The sequence below is a fragment of the Pseudophryne corroboree genome, chromosome 1, assembly GCF_028390025.1.
Source record: "Pseudophryne corroboree isolate aPseCor3 chromosome 1, aPseCor3.hap2, whole genome shotgun sequence".
NCBI classification, from domain to species: Eukaryota; Metazoa; Chordata; class Amphibia; order Anura; family Myobatrachidae; genus Pseudophryne; species Pseudophryne corroboree.
In genome coordinates, this window is record NC_086444.1 from 567868449 (window position 1) to 567891653 (window position 23205).

The 23205-nt window shown below is 44.7% G+C and overlaps 1 protein-coding gene across 3 annotated transcripts in view; it reads right to left on the reverse strand.

Annotated features, from left to right (window-relative positions):
• SH3GL2 (SH3 domain containing GRB2 like 2, endophilin A1) overlaps positions 1 to 23205 on the reverse strand; it is a 291337-nt gene that overhangs the window by 42555 nt on the left and 225577 nt on the right. For 2 of the 3 annotated variants that reach the window (XM_063914182.1, XM_063914184.1), the window contains exons 2-4: positions 22513 to 22581; positions 2727 to 2799; positions 1475 to 1630 (exon numbers count right to left, since the gene is read on the reverse strand). In XM_063914182.1, the coding sequence (XP_063770252.1) occupies positions 1475 to 1630; positions 2727 to 2799; positions 22513 to 22581 (298 nt within the window). The remainder of the gene's footprint in view (positions 1 to 1474; positions 1631 to 2726; positions 2800 to 22512; positions 22582 to 23205) is intronic. The other variant, XM_063914183.1, reaches the window with a different exon arrangement.

A 23205-nucleotide genomic window follows, 5' to 3' on the forward strand; every position in this document is an offset into this window, starting at 1 on the left:
ATCACCAGTTGGTAGTCTACTGAAGAATATTTCCATATCTGATGCCTGAATACTATTATTATTTACCTTACTACACAGACACCTTTTTTCTGTATATTAAAAGACATCTTTCAGATACATCTCCCATAATGATGTGTTCATATGTTTAAATGCAATATGTTGATATTAGCGCAATCACCATGTGCATATATCCTATCCTGTTACTGTACCTGAAGACTTATTCAATATGGTTTTGCTGAAATGCTACTACTGTACATATCAGTACTCCCAACTTACAGTAAATGATTTAAGGAAGAACATTGTGAGCTCCTAGATTGTGAGCTCCTTGGAGCAGGGCCCACTTCCCTCCTGTTCTCACAACCCTCTTCTCCCATGGCCCTCTCCTACTCAGTGATTGTCTATACCCACATCTCTTCTCACTCGTTACTATTTATCTCTTCTAACGTCTGCCCACCCCCAGTAGTACGCCAATTACTCCTTTGCTTCCTTACATCTCGGCTGTATTGTGTACTGAGAATTGTGGTGCTAAATGTTACCTGTGCTCTGCTTTAGTTTTTCTGTTACTGTGATGTAAAGTTCTCTGTACCCTGGATTGTTCTAATGTCTGCCATACAGTATGTATGTGCAAAACACTTGTGACGCCTTATAAATAAAACATAATAATAATAGTAACAATCAGGGATTCACATCTAAGTAAGATGGACTTGTGACGCCTTATAAATAAAACATAATAATAATAATAGTAACAATCAGGGATTCACATCTAAGTAAGATGGACTTGTGACGCCTTATAAATAAAACATAATAATAATAGTAACAATCAGGGATTCACATCTAAGTAAGATGGACTTGTGACGCCTTATAAATAAAACATAATAATAATAATAGTAACAATCAGGGATTCACATCTAAGTAAGATGGACTTGTGACGCCTTATAAATAAAACATAATAATAATAGTAACAATCAGGGATTCACATCTAAGTAAGATGGACTTGTGACGCCTTATAAATAAAACATAATAATAATAGTAACAACCAGGGATTCACATCTAAGTAAGATGGGCTAGATAGCAAGAGGGAGGGATGCTAAATAGGAAGAAGTGTGCAAATATTGTGAACAAGAATACATGTAGTGTGCAGTGCCATCACATACCTCATTTTATCCCATGCCTCCTGTGCCTTGCATAAAAGGCATGAGCCTAGCAATGTGAATAGCAGAACATATTGATATGCACCACATTATAGTCCTATGCCACATTAACAACCTCATAAGCCAATAGTACAGTATGCCCAATGGCAGGTGGTGAACACAGAAATAGATCAGACATGTCAGAGTTTGAACCATGATATCACTGAATAGATCATGTGCTCATGGCAATATCATCCTTGCATATACAGCTCTACATGCCCAATACATGCACAACATACACAATATGACGTAATGTAAAAAATTGAAAAAGAGATTCTACTTACCAAAAAACTTACCAAAGTTGGATTCATCTCCGATTTCTCTCCCAAACTTTAGCATTGCTTCTGATAACAAAGCTTCAGCTTGAGGGTATCCAGGTCCCTTTTCTTGTCCTCGAATCTTTGACATTGTGTTTATCATGCTGAGTTTAGCTCGTGAAGCTATAGATTTTAAGAAAGAACAAAAACAAAACACAGGGAGAATAAAAAGTTATTGGATTTCGCATCACGTCAATATATAAACTACCATACTAGCCGTCTCAGCTCACAGTCAGTGAAGCCAAATGCAGTCCATGAGACTCCACTGGCTTTACTGTGATTGGTAGTGACTTCCTATTGGAAGTCCTACCTGTCAGTCACAGACACTAGCAGCAGCCCCATTAGGAGGCACTTACTCCCCCCGGGACTGCCAGACCGGGCTGCAATAGGCAGAGAGCTGGATTCCTGTAGGAAACCACTCTCTGCCTCATCGTCAGCCCTAGCCGGTGTATATGGGCTGCAGCTGATGCAGTCAGTCCATAGAGGCTGTGGTTTTGTTAAATGCGCAGTATGGTCATCGTTACTGCGCATGCACCGGGTCCCGGCACCTGTATACCATATATATAGTGAAGTCGAAGGGACCTGGGCGGCGGTGGCGTGGAGAAGATGGCGGAGACCTGGAGCATCGCCAGCAGCAGCCCTCCTCCTACAGCAAGGTAGGAGCCGCCACTGAATACTAGCTTAAAGAACATGCCATGCTAACAAAAAGAACAGTTTAATGAATATGTGTAGAATGTAAGTTCTCATGAGTAGGGCCCTCTGCCCTTATGTGCTTTTTCTTTTTTTACTTTAATAATCTTCGACTGCACCAGTTCCGGTGGTTTTCTGCCACTCTGATATTCATGTCAGTGTCATCTGCTGATGTAACTATGTTTATTTACCCTGTACTTGTCCTATATTGTCTTCAACTGTAAGTCTCTGTTTTCCTGTTTTGATTATTTGTTTATGTACTCTGTAATTGGGTGCTGCGGAACCCTTGTGGAGCCATATAAAGAGTAATACTAATAAGCAAAGCATTTCACCAATCATTAATAATAACAATGTATTATAACAATATAATAATAACAATATACCCTTCTGCTATATCCCATGTATTGCACAGATAACAATCTAAGTTTTAAATCTATCATGTGATAAGAGACACTTACTATGTTGCCTCTCTTTCCCCATATCATATTTTTGGCTTCAACCATTCCCATTTCTTCTTTTTTTTAATTACCTGGATTAGGTTGGAGATACTCTATTGACTTGGTCATGATTTCCATGACAGCCCTACTGGTAACATCAACTTTCTAAAATTAGAGAAAAACAGGAAGTTGAAGATTTGTATAAAAATAACACAACATTAACTATAAAATAAGAATTTACTTACCGATAATTCTATTTCTCATAGTCCGTAGTGGATGCTGGGAACTCCGTAAGGACCATGGGGATTAGCGGCTCCGCAGGAGACTGGGCACAAAAGTAAAGCTTTAGGACTACCTGGTGTGCACTGGCTCCTCCCCCTATGACCCTCCTCCAAGCCTCAGTTAGGATACTGTGCCCGGACGAGCGTACACAATAAGGAAGGATTTTGAATCCCGGGTAAGACTCATACCAGCCACACCAATCACACCGTACAACCTGTGATCTGAACCCAGTTAACAGCATGATAACAGAGGAGCCTCTGAAAAGATGGCTCACAACAATAATAACCCGATTTTTGTAACAATAACTATGTACAAGTATTGCAGACAATCCGCACTTGGGATGGGCGCCCAGCATCCACTACGGATTATGAGAAATAGAATTATCGGTAAGTAAATTCTTATTTTCTCTGACGTCCTAGTGGATGCTGGGAACTCCGTAAGGACCATGGGGATTATACCAAAGCTCCCAAACGGGCGGGAGAGTGCGGATGACTCTGCAGCACCGAATGAGAGAACTCCAGGTCCTCCTCAGCCAGGGTATCAAATTTGTAGAATTTAGCAAACGTGTTTGCCCCTGACCAAGTAGCTGCTCGGCAAAGTTGTAACGCCAAGACCCCTCAGGCAGCCGCCCAAGATGAGCCCACCTTCCTTGTGGAATGGGCTTTTACAGATTTTGGCTGTGGCAGGCCTGCCACAGAATGTGCAAGCTGAATTGTACTACAAATCCAACGAGCAATAGTCTGCTTAGAAGCAGGAGCACCCAGCTTGTTGGGTGCATACAGGATAACAGCGAGTCGGATTTCCTGACTCCAGCCGTCCTGGAAACATATATTTTCAAGGCCCTGACTACGTCCAACAACTTGGAGTCCTCCAAGTCACTAGTAGCCGTAGGTACCACAATAGGTTGGTTCAGATGAAACACTGAAACCACCTTAGGGAGAAAATGAGGACGAGTCCTCAATTCCGCCCTGTCTGAATGGAAGATCAGATAAGGGCTTTTACAGGATAAAGCCCCCAATTCTGACACGTGCCTGGCCGAGGCCAGGGCCAACAACATGACCACTTTCCATGTGAGATATTTTAACTCCACAGATTCAAGTGGTTCAAACCAATGTGACTTTAGGAACCCCAAAACTACATTGAGATCCCAAAGTGCCACTGGAGGCACAAAAGGAGGCTGTATATGCAGTACCCCTTTTACAGACGTCTGAACTTCAGGTAGTGAAGCTAGTTCTTTCTGGAAGAAAATTGACAGGGCCGAAATTTGAACCTTAATGGACCCCAATTTTAGGCCCATAGACACTCCTGTTTACAGGAAATGCAGGAATCGACCTAGTTGAAATTCCTCCATCGGGGCCTTACTGGCCTCGCACCACGCAACATATTTTCGCCAAATGCGGTGATAATGCTTTGCGGTTACATCCTTCCTGGCTTGACCAGGGTAGGGATGACTTCATCTGGAATGCCTTTTTCCTTCAGGATCCGGCGTTCAACCGCCCTGCCGTCAAACGCAGCCGCGGTAAGTCTTGGAATAGACAGGGTCCTTGCTGGAGCAGGTCCCTTCTTAGAGGTAGAGGCCACGGGTCCTCCGTGAGCATCTCTTGAAGTTCCGGGTACCAAGTCCTTCTTGGCCAATCCGGAGCCACGAGTATAGTTCTTACTCCCCTCCGTCTTATAATTCTCAGTACTTTTGGTATGAGAGGAAGAGGAGGGAACACATACACCGACTGGTACACCCACGGTGTTACCAGAGCGTCCACAGCTATTGCCCGAGGGTCCCTTGACCTGGCGCAATACCTGTCCAATTTTTTGTTTAGGCGGGACGCCATCATGTCCACCTTTGGTTTTTCCCAATGGTTTACAATCATGTGGAAGACTTCTGGGTGAAGTCCCCACTCTCCCGGGTGGAGGTCGTGCCTGCTGAGGAAGTCTGCTTCCCAGTTGTCCACTCCCGGAATGAACACTGCTGACAGTGCTATCACATGATTTTCCGCCCAGCGAAAAATCCTTGCAGCTTCTGCCATTGCCCTCCTGCTTCTTGTGCCGCCCTGTCCGTTTACGTGGGCGACTGCCGTGATATTGTCCGACTGGATCAGCACCGGCTGACCTTGAAGCAGAGGTCTTGCTTGGCTTAGGGCATTGTAAATGGCCCTTAGCTCCAAAATATTTATGTGAAGTGATGTCTCCAGGCTTGACCACAAGCCCTGGAAATTTTTTCCCTGTGTGACTGCTCCCCAGCCTCTCAGGCTGGCATCCGTGGTCACCAGGACCCAGTCCTGAATGCCGAATCTGCGGCCCTCTAGAAGATGAGCACTCTGCAACCACCACAGGAGAGACACCCTTGTCTTTGGTGACAGGGTTATCCGCTGATGCATCTGAAGATGCGTTCCGGACCATTTGTCCAGCAGGTCCCACTGGAAAGTTCTTGCGTGGAATCTGCCGAATGGAATTGCTTCGTAGGAAGCCACCATTTTTCCCAGGACCCCTGTGCACTGATGCACTGACACTTGGCCTGGTTTTAGGAGGTTTCTGACTAGTTCGGATAACTCCCTGGCTTTCTCCTCCGGGAGAAAACACCTTTTTCCGGACTGTGTCCAGGATCATCCCTAGGAATAGAAGGCGTGTCGTCGGGATCAGCTGCGATTTTGGAATATTGATAATCCAACCGTGCTGCCGCAGCACTATCTGAGATAGTGCTACCCCGACTTCCAACTGTTCCCTGGATCTTGCCCTTATCAGGAGATCGTCCAAGTAAGGGATAACTAAAACTCCCTTCTTTCGAAGGAGTATCATCATTTCGGCCATTACCTTGGTAAAGACCCGGGGTGCCGTGGACAATCCAATCGGCAGCGTCTGAAACTGATAGTGACAGTTCTGTACCACAAACCTGAGGTACCCTTGGAGAAGGGTAAATTGGGACATGTAGGTAAGCATCTTTGATGTCCAGAGAGACCATATAGTCCCCTTCTTCCAGATTTGCAATCACTGCTCTGAGTGACTCCATCTTGAATTTGAACCTTTGTATGTAAGTGTTCAAGGATTTTAGATTTAAAAATGGTCTTACCGAGCCGTCCGGCTTCGGTACCACAAATAGTGTGGAATAGTACCCCTTTCCCTGTTGCAGGAGGGGTACCTTGATTATCACCTGCTGGGAATACAGCCTGTGAATGGCTTGCAATACTGTCTCCCTGTCTGAGGGAGACGTCGGTAAAGCAGACTTTATGAAACGGCGAGGGGGAGACGTCTCGAATTTCTTGAGACGGACCCTCACCGTGCCTGAGACCGCTTGTAAAGCCCCAGCGTCATGCTGAGGACTTTGCGGAGGCGGGAGAGGGCTTTTGTTCCTGGGAATTGGCTGTTTAGACATACCCCAAATAACTCCTCCCTTTTATAAGGCGATACTTCCATATGCCTTTTGGAATCATCATCACCTGACCACTGTCTTGTCCATAACCCTCTTCTGGCAGAAATGGACAGCGCACTTACTCTTGATGCCAGTCGGCAAATATCCCTCTGTGCATCACGCATATATAGAAATGCATCTTTTAAATGCTCTATAGTTAGTAATATACTGTCCCTATCTAGGGTATCAATATTGTCAGTCAGGGAATCCGACCAAGCCACCCCAGCACTGCACATCCAGGCTGAGGCGATTGCTGGTCGCAGTATCACACCCGAGTGTATATACATTTTAGGATATTTTACTGCTTTCTGTCAGCAGGTTCCTTAAGGGCGGCCGTATCCGGGGACGGTAGTGCCACCTGTTTAGACAAGCGTGTGAGCGCTTTATTCACCCTAAGGGGTGTTTCCCAACGTGCCCTATCCTCTGGCGGGAAGGGGTATGATGCTAATAACTTTTTAGGAATTAACAGTTTTTATCGGGGGAAACCCACGCATCATCACACACTTCATTTAATTCCTCAGATGCAGGAAAAACTACAGGCAGTTTTTTCTCACCCAACCTAATACCCTTTTTAGTGGTACTGGTATTATCAGAAATGTGTAAAAACATTTTCCATAGCCTCAATCATGTAACGTGTGGCCCTACTGGAAGTCACATTCGTCTCTTAATCGTCGACACTGGAGTCAGTATCGGTGTCGGCGTCTGTATCTGCCATCTGCGGTAACGGGCGTTTTAGAGCCCCAGATGGCTTTTGAGACACCTGGACAGGCACAGGCTGAGTCGCCGGCTGTCTCATGTCATCAATCTTTTGTAAAGAGCTGACACTGTCACATAATTCCTTCCATAAGCTCATCCACTCAGGTGTCGACTCCCTAGGGGGTGACATCTCTGTTACAGGCAATTGCTCCGCCTCCACCTCATTTTCCTCCTCATACATGTCGACACAACGTACCGACACACAGCACACACACAGGGAATGCTCTGATAGAGGACAGGACCCCACTAGCCCTTTGGGGAGACAGAGGGAGAGTATGCCAGCACACACCAGAGCGCTATATATATATACAGGGATAACCTTATATAAGTGTTTTTCCCCTTATAGCTGCTGTATTGTTATACTGCGCCTAATTAGTGCCCCCCTCTCTTTTTTAACCCCTTTCTGTAGTGTAGTAACTGCAGGGGAGAGCCTGGGAGCTTCCCTCCAACGGAGCTGTGAGAGAAAATGGCGCCAGTGTGCTGAGGAGATAGGCTCCGCCCCTTCTCGGCGGCCTTTTCTCCCGTTTTTCTGTGGAATCTGGCAGGGGTTAAAATTCATCCATATAGCCCTGGGGGCTATATGTGATGTATTTTCGCCAGCCAAGGTGTTTTTATTGCTGCTCAGGGCGCCCCCCCCCTAGCGCCCTGCACCCTCAGTGACCGAAGTGTGAAGTGTGCTGAGGAGCAATGGCGCACAGCTGCAGTGCTGTGCGCTACCTTGGTGAAGACAGGATGTCTTCTGCCGCCGATTTTTCCGGACCTCTTCTTGCTTCTGGCTCTGTAAGGGGGCCGGCGGCGCGGCTCTGGGACCGAGCTCCGAGGCTGGGCCTGTGTTCGGTCCCTCTGGAGCTAATGGTGTCCAGTAGCCTAAGAAGCCCAATCCGCTCTGCACGCAGGTGAGTTCGCTTCTTCTCCCCTTAGTCTCTCGATGCAGTGAGCCTGTTGCCAGCAGGTCTCACTGAAAATAAAAAACCTAAAACTAAACTTTCACTAAGAAGCTCAGGAGAGCCCCTAGTGTGCACCCTTCTCGGCCGGGCACAAAAATCTAACTGAGGCTTGGAGGAGGGTCATAGGGGGAGGAGCCAGTGCACACCAGGTAGTCCTAAAGCTTTACTTTTGTGCCCAGTCTCCTGCGGAGCCGCTAATCCCCATGGTCCTTACGGAGTTCCCAGCATCCACTAGGACGTCAGAGAAATAGAATTTACTTTAAATACATTAATAGATACAATTTACGGTCATAAGCAATACTTGAAACAGTCTTGAGTTGAAATGACAGCACAAGACAAAACATATTATTTTACGAGCTATTGGGGTGTGGTGGCACTCTATGCTCATAAGTAGTCACAGTAACCTGACTTTATCTGCTTCCATCTGCAGATAGTATGGAATGGCCCCAGCAGTTCTACAACTATAGTGATTGAGAACTCACGGCCAGATTTTGAAGCCTGGTGAAGTGATAAAGTGAAAGGTGATAAGGCACCAGCCAATAAGCTCTTAACAGGCTAGGATTGAAATATGACAGTTAGGAGCTGACTGGGTGCGTTATCACCTTCCACTTTATCACTTCTCCAGGCTTAGTACATCTACACCTCAGAAGCTTAATTGAGTACACTGGAGGCCATGCTCTGGTAGACATTCTGCACCTAGCATGGGGCTTGTATAAGTTTCCATGGTGGCGCATCCGATGGTTGCATCTAAAAATTCATCAAGCGTGATTGCTGTGTCCCAGTGCTTGTACATTCAGATGCACCGCTGTACATCAGGGATTCGCTCAAACTACTGTAGTATTAGTGTAATACAAACAACCGTGCAAAAGATGCAAACACAGACGCTACTGCGTCAGACTCCAATTGAGTTTGGGGGGGGGGGGGCTGTACATTAGTGTCATCTCATCTCTGGATTTCCTAATGATTTCTGCAGCGTAAGGTGTGATGTCTGATAATCATCAGATAACTGGTAGGGGGCACATCTTTGACAGCGGGAACTCCCCTTTTCAAATGAGAATGTCCCTGAGTTTATAGATGTAAGGATGGTAGAGATCAGTACTTTCTAAGGCCTCCACCCCATCGCTGAGCTCTACTACAGATGTGTCCTTGTGCATGTAACCTCAATACACCACACAGCGGGAGATGACAGGTCCCATTGTAACTCCACTAGCGCTGGGTATCTTTTGTTTGAAGGAAATTGCAGTTTAGTCGCAACGTGACTAATCAGCAATGTGCTGATTAATTTAATATAAAGACACTTGTACTGTATATCTGTGTGTGACTGAGGGGGACTTACTAAGCAGTGATAAGAGCGGAGAAGTGAGCCAGTGGAGAAGTGCACATGGCAACCAATCAGCACTGAAGTAACATCTATAATTTGCATACTATAAAATTATACAGAGCCGCTGACTGGATGATGGGGCAACTTCTCCACTGGCTCAACGGAATTGGCATGGAAAATCGCTGCGCCTGCTACATTGTAGCACTTTATAATAAGGAGTATATTTATGAAGCAGTGAAAAGTGTGGAGAAATGAGCCTGTGGAGAAGTTGCCTTTCACTGCTTCATGAATAGACCCCATTGTCTGGTGATTATCAGACAATAACCACTAAGGGGCCACAAAATGTTGAAATAGGAGCGTTTATTGAAGCTCATTTATTGGTGAACCAGCCCCATCATTGGTCTTAATGATTTCTACAGTGTAACTTCTCAGGGACACTTCGAATGGGATCCGTTCAATTTGCCGGCTGTCAGGATACGGACGCCGGAATCCCGCCACCAGGCAATGCCGCCAGCCAGAATCCTGGCAAAACAGGACTATTCCCACACATGGGTGTCCACGACAACCATAGAGTGGTAATAGATCCCTTGCCGATCGCAGCGAGCCACCGAGCCCACAGCGCTCGCCTCGCTGCCGACATTCTGGCAGGTGGGATGCCGCTGTCGTAAAAATGGGCAGCTGGCATCCTGCCCGCCGGTAAAGCGTATGTATTCCTTTCAAATAAAGGGGCAGATGTATTAAGCCTGCAGAAATGATAAAGCAGTGATAAGTGCAAGGTGATAACACATCAGTCAATCAACTCTTAACTGTCATTTTTCAAACCCGTAATGATTGGCTGGTGGGTTATCACTAGGGAGGCCAATCCCGGGGCATTTTTTCAATCCCGGGATTCGGGATTGAAAAATGCTCAATCCCGGGATTGCAGTAGGGATCAGTGTAGGGAGCAGGGAAAGTATATGTGGAGGGCAGCAAGGCAGGGTGGATGTAGGGAGCAAGGGAGGGTGGGTGTAGGGAGCATGTAAGGAACAGGAAGGGAGGGTGGGTGTAGGGAGCAGCGGGAGAGTGGGTGTAGGGAGCAGCGGGAGGGTGGGTGTAGGGAGCAGCGGAAGAGTGGGTGTAGGGAGCAGCAGAAGAGTGGGTGTAGGGAGCAGCGGGAGGGTGGGTGTAGGGAGCAGTGGGAGGGTGGGTGTGTAGTGAGCATGTAAGGTACAGGAAGGGAAGGTGCCGGTGGCTGTAGCGAGCAGAGGGAGGATGTCAGGAGCAGAGAGTGTGGGTGTAGGTAGCGAAGATAAACACTTACTACTTACGGGCGGGCCGCGGGCACCAGCCATGGACACACACACACTGACCGCGCTGGCAGCATTTCAAACGTAGCGCTGGCCGCCAACCAGTCAGAACTGGCAGTCCGGCAGCCAATCAGGGGCCGCGGCTGCTGCCGCTTCCCTGATTGGCTGCTGGTCTGCCAGCTCTGATTGGCTGGCGGCCGGCGCTACGTTTGAAATGCCGCCAGCGTGGTCAGTATGTGTGTGTCCATAGCTGATGTAACTCCCTCGCTGACAGCCGGGCAGCGCTGAGCTATAGTGCTCAGCGCTGTCCGGCAAAACTGCGCATGCGCACTCTAATCCCGTGAATCCCGGGACTGGAAACTCCAATCCCGGGATTCAAATCCCGGCATTTTTGGGCCCAAATCCCGGGATCCCGCCGATCCCGATCCCGGGATTGGCCTCCCTAGTTATCACCTTTCACTTATCACTGCTTTATCACTTCCCCAGGCTTAATACTGTACCTCTGCCCCATTGTTTGAAAGACTATACTCTTTTAAACAAGATTACCCCTGTGTTTCTGGTGTGCCAGGCTTGAAGAGAAAGATTATATTTAGGGGGACATTTACTAAGCAGTGATAAGAGCGGAGAAGTGAGCCAGTGGAGAAGTTGCCCCATCAACCAATCAGCAGCTCTATATAATTTTATAGTATACAAATTATAGATGTTACTTCAGTGCTGATTGGTTGCCATGGGCAACTTCTCCACTGGCTCACTTCTCCGCTCTTATCACTGCTTAGTAAATATCCCCCTTTGTATGTCTCCATTCCCTGGCACTTTACAGTTTCATGCAGTGGGTTTTTTTTTCGTGAGGGTGGGGCTTAATGATGTCATCATGCCCCTCCAGCAACAGCTATCAGCAATGGAAGGTCTGTTAGATGGGTTTTTGTACCATCTGAAAGCATGTAATTCTCAAGATGAATGGGGCTCATCCGTACCACTTTTTTTTTACTGTACATAATAATGATGAGTACCATTCGCCTTAGCGCCTAATGGTTTAATAGGCAAAATTATATTTTTTTTTTTAGTGATTGGAGAGGATAATATTATACAGAGTATATGCACAAAATGAAAACCCTACAATTTCTCATACAAATATAATCCATTAAAACTTCAATGTAGATACTAGCAAATTCATCTTTCTGAAGATGGAGAGAAATTCACTGTTATATCTGTAGGGGATTGTGTTTTCCTATTGGATATGTAAGGGAAAGACAGCAGTAGTATTCATTTACCACATGTAGTGCTGTGAGTAAGGGGTCATTGTGATGCACCTGCATTGTGTATGTCACAGCTTCAGTCAGTGTGGTGTGAGCCATAATTGTAGAAGCCACTTTGTTGTGGGGATAATTATATTCCTGGGTTACAAAATAAAGAATTACACATCACAGAATTGCTCACAGCAAACTATAAAAACACAGTTTCTCACATTTCCTCTATGATGTTTATTTTTGTTATTTTCTTTGTGCTCTATAATTAAGGTAGCCATGACATTATATCACTGCAATCCTTTGTTGCTTCATTATTATAGTTAAATCGTTAAAAGGTGCAATTTTCTTCATTATCTTTTTTTTAGCAGCACATACTGTAGCAAGTGCTCACATATCTTAAGCAGGGGGAGGAAGGGACTGCCATTCAGTTCTTCACTGACAACACATATGTACTGTATCTGTGACTAAGGATTTATTCAATATTATATATTTTTGTGTGTGTGTGTATATATATATATATATATATATAGCCACCCATACATGCCCACATACATACATACATACATACATACATACATACACTTGTGCATATATATATTTACAAATTATATTACAAATAATTTATGCAATGTGTGCGGTGCACACGGGCACTCGGGGTCCACACAGCACACCCTGCCTGCACCGATTATTTGTAATACTTAACCTCCAGAGTCCCACTGCACCATTTTCCTGGTGTTTCGAGCATGCGCAGTAGGAAAATCACTGGGAAAATGGCCACATTGCCATTTTTCCGCAGATCTGCACATACTTTCTAGACTCTGGGACAGCGCCTCCGACTAGAGTGTAGGGGGCCCTGACGGAGCCTGCAAACAGGCCTCCTCCTCTACATACACCCTGGATATGTGTATATCCAATATATATATATATATATATATATATAAAAAGATGCTAGGGTGACTCATTCACGCGGGGCATCTCATTCAGCATGGCGTATTGAAGTTTGGTGCGAGGACACATCTGTATATTGTATGGGCAGAAAGCCTGTCCATACACGATTGCGGTCTTCTACAAACAGGGAAAAACGCCTCCAGTTTGCTCTGGAACACAGGAATTGGACAGTAAAAGGAGTGATGAGAGGCTGAAAAGTAGGAGCAGAGTCAAGTGAGCATGCTGAATCCGCCAAACATAGACCAGCCCAAGCTCATCCCCTACATTAGGAAAAGAATGATGGAAGGGACCGGAAACAGCAGAACTTTTCCACCACCTATCCAGGGTAGGTTGCAGCACGTTATTACAATCGCAGACATATCACCGTGGTATTAGGGGACAAAGAAATAAATTCACTGGATTTCATCAGGACTTCAATGGAATAAGGAAGAGGAGTATAAATATAAAAAAATAATAATAATAATAATAATAATAATAATAATAATAATATCTGCTCTTAACGTATCACTTGAGCCTCAGATATTCCAGGAGAGTATTTTAAGAAGGGGACCTAAACTAGTAGACAATACAGGGTTATCAATGCACCAGGGGGAAGAGGAGAAGATGGCTTAAAGGGATGCACCCAGCTTTTCACAGCAACGACACCAGAAAGAGAACACATTACGCATGGGCAATTTGAAGAACTAAGGAATACGATAAGAAGAAACCAGCGAAGGTTTAGAAAAGAAACAGATAAAAATATGCCACAGGTTGAATATGCAGCTTTCACCGGAAAAAGTGCGCACATTCTGTAGGTTAGCAAAAAAAAATTTTTTAACCATACAGTCAATGCTGACACTTGCACTATCAAGGAACCCACCCTTTAACCTTTGTCCATTCCTAACTGAAGGAATGCTAGGACTCTGGAAACTCTGAAAGACCTAGGATCAAATTTCCGGTCACTGCACCACTGAATATAGGCTTGCCATATTTGGTGATAAATGCGAGCTGAGGAAGGTTTCCTTGCTGTGAGCATTGTTTGAATTACCTGTTGTGAGAATCCTCTTGCTTTCAGGATGGAAGTCTCAGGAGCCACGCCGTCGAGGACAGTCGATCCAGGTGCTTGTGATAGCAAGGACCCGGAGACAGAAGATCTGGACGTTGAGAGAGTAGGAATGGAGCATCCATCGACAACCTCTGCAGATCTGTGTACCAATGTCTTCTGGACCAAGCCGGAGCTATTGGCATCACGGCACCCCTTCTTTGTTTTGCCTTTCGCATCACCTTGGGTAACAGGGCGATTTGTGGAAACACTGACAGGGCATCCACAAAGATCGCTTTGGGATCCTTTATTCCTGACTCGTAAGCGGGAACTTTGTTGTTCTGACGGGATGCCATGAGATCTATCTCCGGTAACCCCCATTTGTCTACTAGAGTCTGGAAGACCTCGGGGTGTAGAGCCCATTAGTTTGCATGAATGACGTGACGACTGAGAAAATCCGCTTCCCAGTTTAGGACTCCCGGAATGAACACTGCGGGCAAGGCTGGATGATTAAGTTCTGCCCACTTTAACGTGTGACTTACCTCCTTCATTGCATTTTGGCTGCGAGTTCCTCCCTGATGGTACAGGTACGCTACTGCCGTTGCATTGTCTGAGCAGATTTGGACTGGTTTCCCCTGAAGGATGTCCTTTGCCTGAATAAGTGCCATAAATATAGGGCCCGAAGTTCCAATATATTTTTTGGCAGGCGACTCTCTTCCTTGATCCACTGCCCCTGAAAGCAACTCCTTCCTGACACCGCTCCCCAGCCCTGAAGGCTGGCATCCATTGTCAGATTTTCCAAATCTGATATTTGAAAAGGGTCTCCCTTTGTCCAGATGGGATGTCTGCAGCCACCAGGTTACTGATCGCCTTACTTCCAGAGGAAGGACAATAGTCCTTCTCCATTCCACTTGATAAGGATCAGACGTTGCAGAGGCCTTGAGTGGAACTAAGCATACTCCACCATGTCAAATGTCGACACCATCAATCCCATCACACGCATTGCTGCGTGAATAGATACCTTTTGACTGTGTAGCAACTGAATCCTTGACTGAATTTTGGATATTTTGTTCAGAGGTAAAATTACTCTCTGCAGACTCTAATCCAACACAGCCCCCAAGTGAATCATCCGTTGTGACGGTACCAGGGACAACTTTGCCCAATTTATGAGCCAACCGTTTCTCTGCAAACAAGCTATTGTCTGCCGCAGATGACACCGAAGCAATTCCTGAGATTGTGCCAGGATTAATAAATTGTCGAGGTATTGAAAAATCCTTACCACCATAATTTTGGTGAAAACTCTGGGAGCTGTGGCAAGTCCAAATGGTAGGGCCTGAAACTGAAAACGTTGCTGGAGGATAGCAAACCCGAGATAGCGCTGATGGGACAGTACTATAGGAACATGAAGTTAAGTATCCTGGATATCCAGGGATACCATAAAATCCTCCGACTCCATCGCCAAAATAATGGAACGTAAAGTCTCCCTATAAAACCAAGGCACCCAAATATACTTGTTCAGCACTTTGAGATGGAGTATGGGCCGGAACGACCCATATGGCTTCTGGACTAGAAACAGGTTGGAATAAAAACCTTATTCTCATTGTGCAGGAGGAACTGGAGTTATCACTCCTGACTGAAGCAACTTCTGAACTGCCTCTTGCATAGCCCTGGCCTTCGTTTCCACTTAAGACGGGCTGGTATAAAAAAACCTTTGAGGAGGGTGTTTTTTGAAAGCAAACGTGAGATACAGCTTCTTGCACCCAGGCATTTGTCGGAGACTGCTGCTAGAACTGTGCAAACTGAAAAATTCGGCCTCCCACCCTGGGGTACCCCTGTTGGAGGCCCGCACCATCAGGCTGATGGTTTATCTTCTGATTTGGAAGATGGCCCTCTGGTACCCAAATGCTTTTTAGTCTTACCAGACTTGTCAGATTGAGACTGTTTGCCATAACCCTTTCCTTTTGCTTTTCTTTGAGTCTGAAAGGGCTGAAAAGCTGGAAATCTAGGCTTGGATTTATGTGTGGAAGGAAACTTAACTTTCTTGGAGTCTGCTTCTGACTCCAAAATACTGTTTAATTCTTTACCAAAAAGAATATCTCCAGTAAAAGGCAAATACTCCAGAAACTTCTTAGATTCTGAGTCAGCTTTCCATGTATGTAGCCAAACCACTGTGCGAGCTGCTACTGCTGAGGATGATGCCTGAGAGGCAATTGAACCCATATCCAAGGCTGCTTCTTCCATAAAAATAGCTGCCTGTTTTATATGTGAAATATGGGATTTTTGCTCTCTAGATGCCATTGAAAGGTCGTCCTCCAATGCATGCCATGCCGAAGCCATGGCTGGTCTTATGATTGCAGCAGACAAGGAGAAAATGGTTTTAAGAAGCATATCCACAGCAACAGAAGATAATTCAGATCAAAACCAAATAAAAATAGGCAGAGAGAAGAACATAGCTAGGAACAGAAAAAGCACAAACAAAACTCTAAAAGCTATGTGTGCAAATGCTAGGAGCTTAGGAAATAATATCCCAGAACTAACTGCAATAATGACAAGGAATGATCTAGACATTGTGGCAATTACAGAGTCATGGTACAATGAAAATCATGACTGGGACATAGCTATACCGGGATATACTTTATTTAGGAAGGACAGAATTGGAAAAATCGGAGGAGGGGTAGCAATGTATGTAAAAAATGCCATAAATACTACATTAATACAAAGTATTGAAGAAAAAACTGAGGCCCTTTGGGTGACCATAGAAACAGGGGAAAAGTTGATTATTCGTATTGGCGTGATATACAGGCCACCAGGTCAGGAAGAGGAACTTGACAAGAACCTATTGCAGGACATAACTAAAATGGCATTAAAAGGAGAGGTAATAATCATGGGAGACTTTAATCTTCCTGATGTAAACTGGGAGGTGTCTGTTGCTAGTTCCACTAGAAGTAGGAACATTTTAAATTCCCTTCAGGGAGCATCCCTCCACCAATTGGTGAGGGAGCCCACTCGGAAAGACGCAATATTAGACTTAATACTTACAAATGGAGACAGATTATCGGACGTAAAAGTGGGTGAAAACCTGGGATCCAGTGATCATCAAGCAGTATGGTTCAGCATTAAGACAGAGACTGACTCGTCCCATACAAAAACAAAGGTGTTGGATTTTAGGAAGGCTGATTTTGTAGGGATGGGAAAATGTGTAAGCGATTCTTTGGCAGAGTGGAGGAAGTTGGAAACAGTGCAGGAGAGGTGGGAAACATTAAAATGTGCAATATTGAAGGCAACAGACCTTTGTATGAAAACTGTTAGGAAAAACACAAGGAAAAGGAAGCCAGTGTGGTTTGTAAAAGAAGTAGCAAATATTGTGAGAGCAAAAAAGATGGCTTTTAGGGAATATATGCAGACACAAAATAATGAAGACAAAAAGATATATCTTGTTAGACAGAAGGAGACAAAGAAGGTAATCAGATGTGCAAAGGCACAAGCTGAGGAGAAAATGGCCCAGTCAGTGGGTAAAGGAGGCAAAACTTTTTTTAGGTATATAAGCGAAAGGAGAAAAACAAAAGGCGGAATTATAAAACTAAAGACGGACACTGGGAGTCTTGTTGAAGGAGACAATTTAATAGCAGATCATCTTAATGATTATTTTTGCTCAGTATTTACTACTGAAATAGAGGGGAAGGGGCCACAGTTAAGTTGCAGGGATATTCAGGAAAATGAAACAAGTACATTTACAGAGGAGAAGGTCCTAACAGAACTCTCAAAGCTGAAAGTGGACAAATCTATGGGGCCAGATGGGATACATCCAAGGATACTAAAAGAACTTAAAGAGGTGCTGGTAGCACCATTGACAGAATTATTTAACCAGTCATTAGCTACAGGAGTAATTCCAGGGGACTGGAAAAGAGCAAACGTAGTCCCACTGCACAAAAGTGGAAGCAAGGAAGAGGCAAACAACTACAGACCAGTGAGTCTTACATCAGTAGTAGGGAAATTGATGGAAACACTCTTAAAAGAAAGAGTTGTAGATTATCTCAAATCCGGCAATTTACTGGATCCCAAACAGCATGGATTCACTGGGGGGAGATCATGTCAAACAAATCTTATTGACTTTTTTGATTGTGTGACTAAAGTGATGGATAAAGGTGGAGCCATGGATATAGCTTATCTAGACTTTAGTAAGGCTTTTGACACAGTTCCACATCGCAGACTGCTAAATAAACTTGAAAGTTTAGGATTGGATATTAGGATTATTGAATGGATAAGATCTTGGTTGAAGGATAGAAAACAGAGAGTTGTGGTAAATGGAGTGCATTCACAGGAGGGAAATGTTACCAGTGGAGTACCCCAGGGATCTGTACTTGGACCAGTGCTTTTTAATATCTTTATTGGTGACATTGCAAATGGCATTAAAGGGAAAGTATGCCTTTTTGCAGATGACACAAAGGTATGCAACAGGGTAGACACACCAGGTGGGGTAAAACAAATGATTGAGGATCTAGGTAGACTAGAGGAATGGTCAAGAGTCTGGCAATTACAGTTTAATGCCAAAAAAATGCAAAATCATGCACTTGGGTCTCAAAAATCCTAAAGCTAAATACAGTATTAATGGCACTATACTGGAAACTACTGAGGAGGAAAGGGATCTAGGAGTCACTATTTCAGATGACTTAAAGGCAGGTAAGCAATGTAACAAGGCAATGAGGAAGGCTAGTCAGATGCTTGGCTGCATTGGGAGAGGAATCAGCAGCAGAAAGAAAGAAGTAATAATGCCACTGTATAGGTCATTGGTACGGCCTCATCTAGAATACTGTATTCAGTTCTGGAGGCCATATCTTCAAAAGGATATTAATACATTAGAAACTGTACAAAGGAGGGCAACTAAAATGGTGCATGGCCTACATCACAAAACATACCCAGAAAGACTAAGAAATCTCAATATGTATAGTTTGGAGCAGAGAAGGGAAAGGGGAGACATGATAGAAACTTTCAAATATATCAAGGGTTTTAACAAAGTCCAGGAGGGAAACATTCTCCAAATGAAGAGAAGCAATAGGACACGAGGACATGCACTGAGACTGGAGGGGGGGAGGTTCAGGGGAAATTTGCGGAAAAATTATTTCACAGAAAGGGTAGTGGACAAGTGGAATAGCCTCCCATCAGAGGTGGTAGAGGCTAAGACAGTAGAGCAATTTAAACATGCATGGGATAGACATAAGGATATCCTTACAAAGAAATAAGGATCAAATAAGGTTAGAGATAAAAATAATATAAAAAAAAATGGGGCAGACTAGATGGGCCAAGTGGTTCTTATCTGCCGACAAATTCTATGTTTCTATGTTTCTATAAGAAAACCATCTATTTTCCTATCCGTGACATCATTTAATTATGTTGAAGGCAGAGGTAATGTAGATTTTCACACCAATCGGATGACATGCGTATCTACTTTGGGAGCCACCTCCTTGTTTAAACAGTCCCCAACCGGAAGAGGATAATGGGAATTCCATTTCCTTGGAATTCTAAACTTCTTACTGGGTGTAACCCAAGCCTCTTACATAATTTCCGTCATCTGTTCTGACAGAGGAAACTCAGTCCTAACTATTTTGGGACATTTAAACACAGGTGCCTTAGATTTTAACAAAGGCTCTGCTGCCTCCTCTAAGGATAGAATGGCTTTCATAGCACTAATTATCTCAGGAATGTCCACTGAACTGAGGCCTTCCTCCTCATCTCTGTATGCAGACCTGGAGTGTGATGAGTCCTCATCCTCCGACGAATCCTCATCTGAAACATTTGTAAACTGTGAAGATTTTGTTTCATGTCTATGTAATTTACTTACAACGACCTTTTAGCCTGTTTCTGTTGAGAGGCTGCAGATTCCCGTACTGAATGTGATAACCCCCAGGTGGAATGTTGCATGTAAGGGTTAATAGGGTAACCTATCCCTGGTACAGGAGCTGGCATTATCTGTTCAGCTATACTGGATAAAGTCTGTGCAAAAGTAGCCCAAGGAGGTTCAACCTGAATCTGTGCCTGCCTCGGATTATTCAAGAGGCTTTGGTGAAAGCTAAAACAATTTGCACATAATCCATTTTGAACCAGATCCTGAGAAGTTAACCCATCTTTGCAAGACAAACATGACATGAGTGTTGGTGCTGCTGTGGAGAGTGTATCCTCCTCACCCTTGCCTCTCATAGATATGATAAATAAATCACACACCTTTACAGTGTTAACTACACAAATTGTGACTGCAATCACTTTAAAATTTGTGTAAAGTAACATACAACCCGATCCATCTCTGCTTTGCACCAGCATTGAGGATGGGAATACACAGAAACTGACAGAAAATAGTAAAGTCAGCAATTACACTAGCAATCAGTCACAGGTTATACATTAGTATAATAATCAATATGAGCACATAATCAACTACAGATATATTTCAAGTATGTAGGAGAAACATTACTGCATTACCTTATACAGGAGTTTAAATGTATTCAGTCGCACAGCGAAAGAAAACAGCAGCAATAGTTTACAGACTCATATGCATCAGGCACTTATCCAACTAGTCGCACCAAAGGTAGATAGAGACTTAGTGCTGTATCGCCCGGCTCTGGAGGGTGGTATACTGGGAGACTTCATCCCGCTTGCAGGATCGATCAATACGTTAGTGAACGCTGAGTGGATCCAGACGCTATTAGCGTACACAATCGGCCCGTGAACCTAGTGAACACAGATGCACCAGTCATACAGCTGCCTATGCTGTGACTGGGTCCTTTTAGATACACAGCGTCTCAGATGGAAGCTGGAACTCCGTTGATGGCGGTAAACTCGGAGGAAACTGGTCATGAACCGGAGAAGAGAATCATAAATTGCTGGGAGGCTTGAGAGCAGTGAGGAATGGAGGGAGGAAGGTTTGCAGGGGGAACACCAGTATCTCCAATACAGTCAAGCCTAGGAAAGAGTTACCAGCAGAGTTACATGCAGTAACAGCCCCCACACTGTACCTCCACCTCAGGGAACACTGAAGAGCATGAAGCAGAGGGGGTCATTCCGAGTTGATCGTTAGCTAGCTATTTTTTGCAGCGCTGCGATCAGATAGTCGCCGCCTATGGGGGAGTGTATTTTCGCTTTGCAAGTGTGCGAACGCTTGTGCAGTCGAGCGGTACAAAAAAGTCTTGTGCAGTTTCTGAGTAGGTCTGAACTTACTCAGCCGCTGCAATCACTTCAGCCTGTCCGGTCCCGGAATTGACGTCAGACACCCGCCATGCAAACGCTTGAACACGCCTGCGTTTTTTCAAACCACTACCTGAACACGGTCAGTTGACACCCATAAACGTCTTCTTCCTGTCAATCTTCTTGGAATCGGCTGTGTAAATGGATTCGTTAAATCCATCGCCCAGCAACGATCCGCTTTGTACCCGTACAATGCGCTTGCGCACTGCGGTGCATACGCAGTTTTGCCGCGTTTTGACCTGATCGCGGCGCTGCAAAAAATAGCTAGCGTGCGATCAGGTCGGAATGACCCCCAGAGTCTCTTCTAACACAGAAGCCTCTTCGGTTTAGGAGATCAAAGCAGCGATCCTTGCCAGATTGTAAATAAAAGACCTGTGCAAATATCGTCCCAATTGTCCAGATATTAGCTGATCAGGTAGGAAACTGCACACTGAGCAGCAATGAGAAATCTATCTGTCTGATATGGTCAGCATAAAACACACACGCCCATGAGACTCTGACACTCCTGATCACTTTCTACTCCCACCCTTAGGATTTCTGGCACACTGTGGCTATCCTCTGAAAGGTCTCCCATTACTTAGTCAGACTTTCCTCTAACCTCCCAACCTTTAAGTTCATCATAAAACTCTCCACAGTGCAACATCCAGCTGCCAGATCATTCTTCAGGGCAGCCAGAGAAACTTACTGTGCTGATTGGAAGCGGACATAGCTTTCACAACTGACATTGGTTCCTCTTGGCAGTTACTGTTGAGGGCTACAATACTTGCTATTTAGAAAAGGCACTAGTGAGCTAGTCAGCAAAGCAATTGTTTCTATAGGTCACACAGCCTGGCTGATGTGACCACTCTCTGACTTGAGTCAGGCAGCAGGATACTTGGAACAGAGGTTGAAGTGGCAGCGAAACGTTGCTAGTAAATTACAGTGTGTCTGCTTTTCCTAACATATTATGTAATACAATATAATAAATCTGAAAACTAATCTTTAGCTAAGATGTAAAGGGATGCGTTCACCATACCAGCAGTCAGAATGCCGGCAGTCATGTGACCGACACTGGAATCCTGACACCACTCAGAAGACCGGCACCGGATCACCAACAGCCGACACCCTGAAGGCGAGTATCGTGGTTCAGGGTTAGGGCCTGGGAGAGAAAGGGTTAGGCACTAGGGTGTGGTTAGAAGTAGCCGCCATCTCCCCAGAGGGGTAGGGTTAGGGTAAGGGAATGAAATGCTTACCCCCTCCAATGTCGGCATCTTCAGTGTCAGGATGCTGCTGTCAGTCATGTGACCGCCAGCATCCTGACCACCAGGAATTTGTATGTATTCTGATGTAAAATAACTGATTGAAAATACAAAGGGTTAATCACCTGAATGTACAGACTGAAAGGATGAGTTAAAAAGTAAATACAGAGGTAGGTGCAAAGGACAGTGTACTTACCCTCTCCATTTCTTTAAAGTCCTCATCTAGCTTTGTACCTTCAGCCCCTCCAACCTTCTCACTCACTTTCTGTAATAAAACCATAGTAACAAATCAATACATTTCACACATACAGTACTAGTGTCAAAATTAACTTTTACACAATATCATGAAGTCTGCAACCTCTCAGATGCAATTCCTTACGGCTTGTATGAAATAGCAGGTTTTAAATTAAATTACATTTAAACATTCAATGTCACTATTGTTTTAATCCTTTATGGTAATCTTGTCACAAAGGACCACTACTACTGAAGCCTGTAGCACTCAGATTTTGTGACACTTAGCCTTACCCTTTGATGACTCACATTAGGAGATGTACTAAGCATATGCGGTACATCCTGCCATACATCGCATTGATATTAATTACATATGTACTAACATATGCGATTAGTATCGCAAAGGACAGCTTTCCTGATAAGAGCTGTCCTTTGAGATCAGCGCCGGTCACCGGACTTTTGGGTTTCGGCCCCGGGAGTCCATCTGCGCATGTGCAGAGCGACGCAGCGACTGCTTGGAGGGATCAGAGTGGATCCCACTCAGGGGGAATATGGAAGGAAGCACATAGGCTTCTTTAGGGTAACACCAGCAAAAACTGGCATTACTCTCCAGCGGGACTTAGTACATATGGAAATGCTGTAAAAACCTTCAAACAGG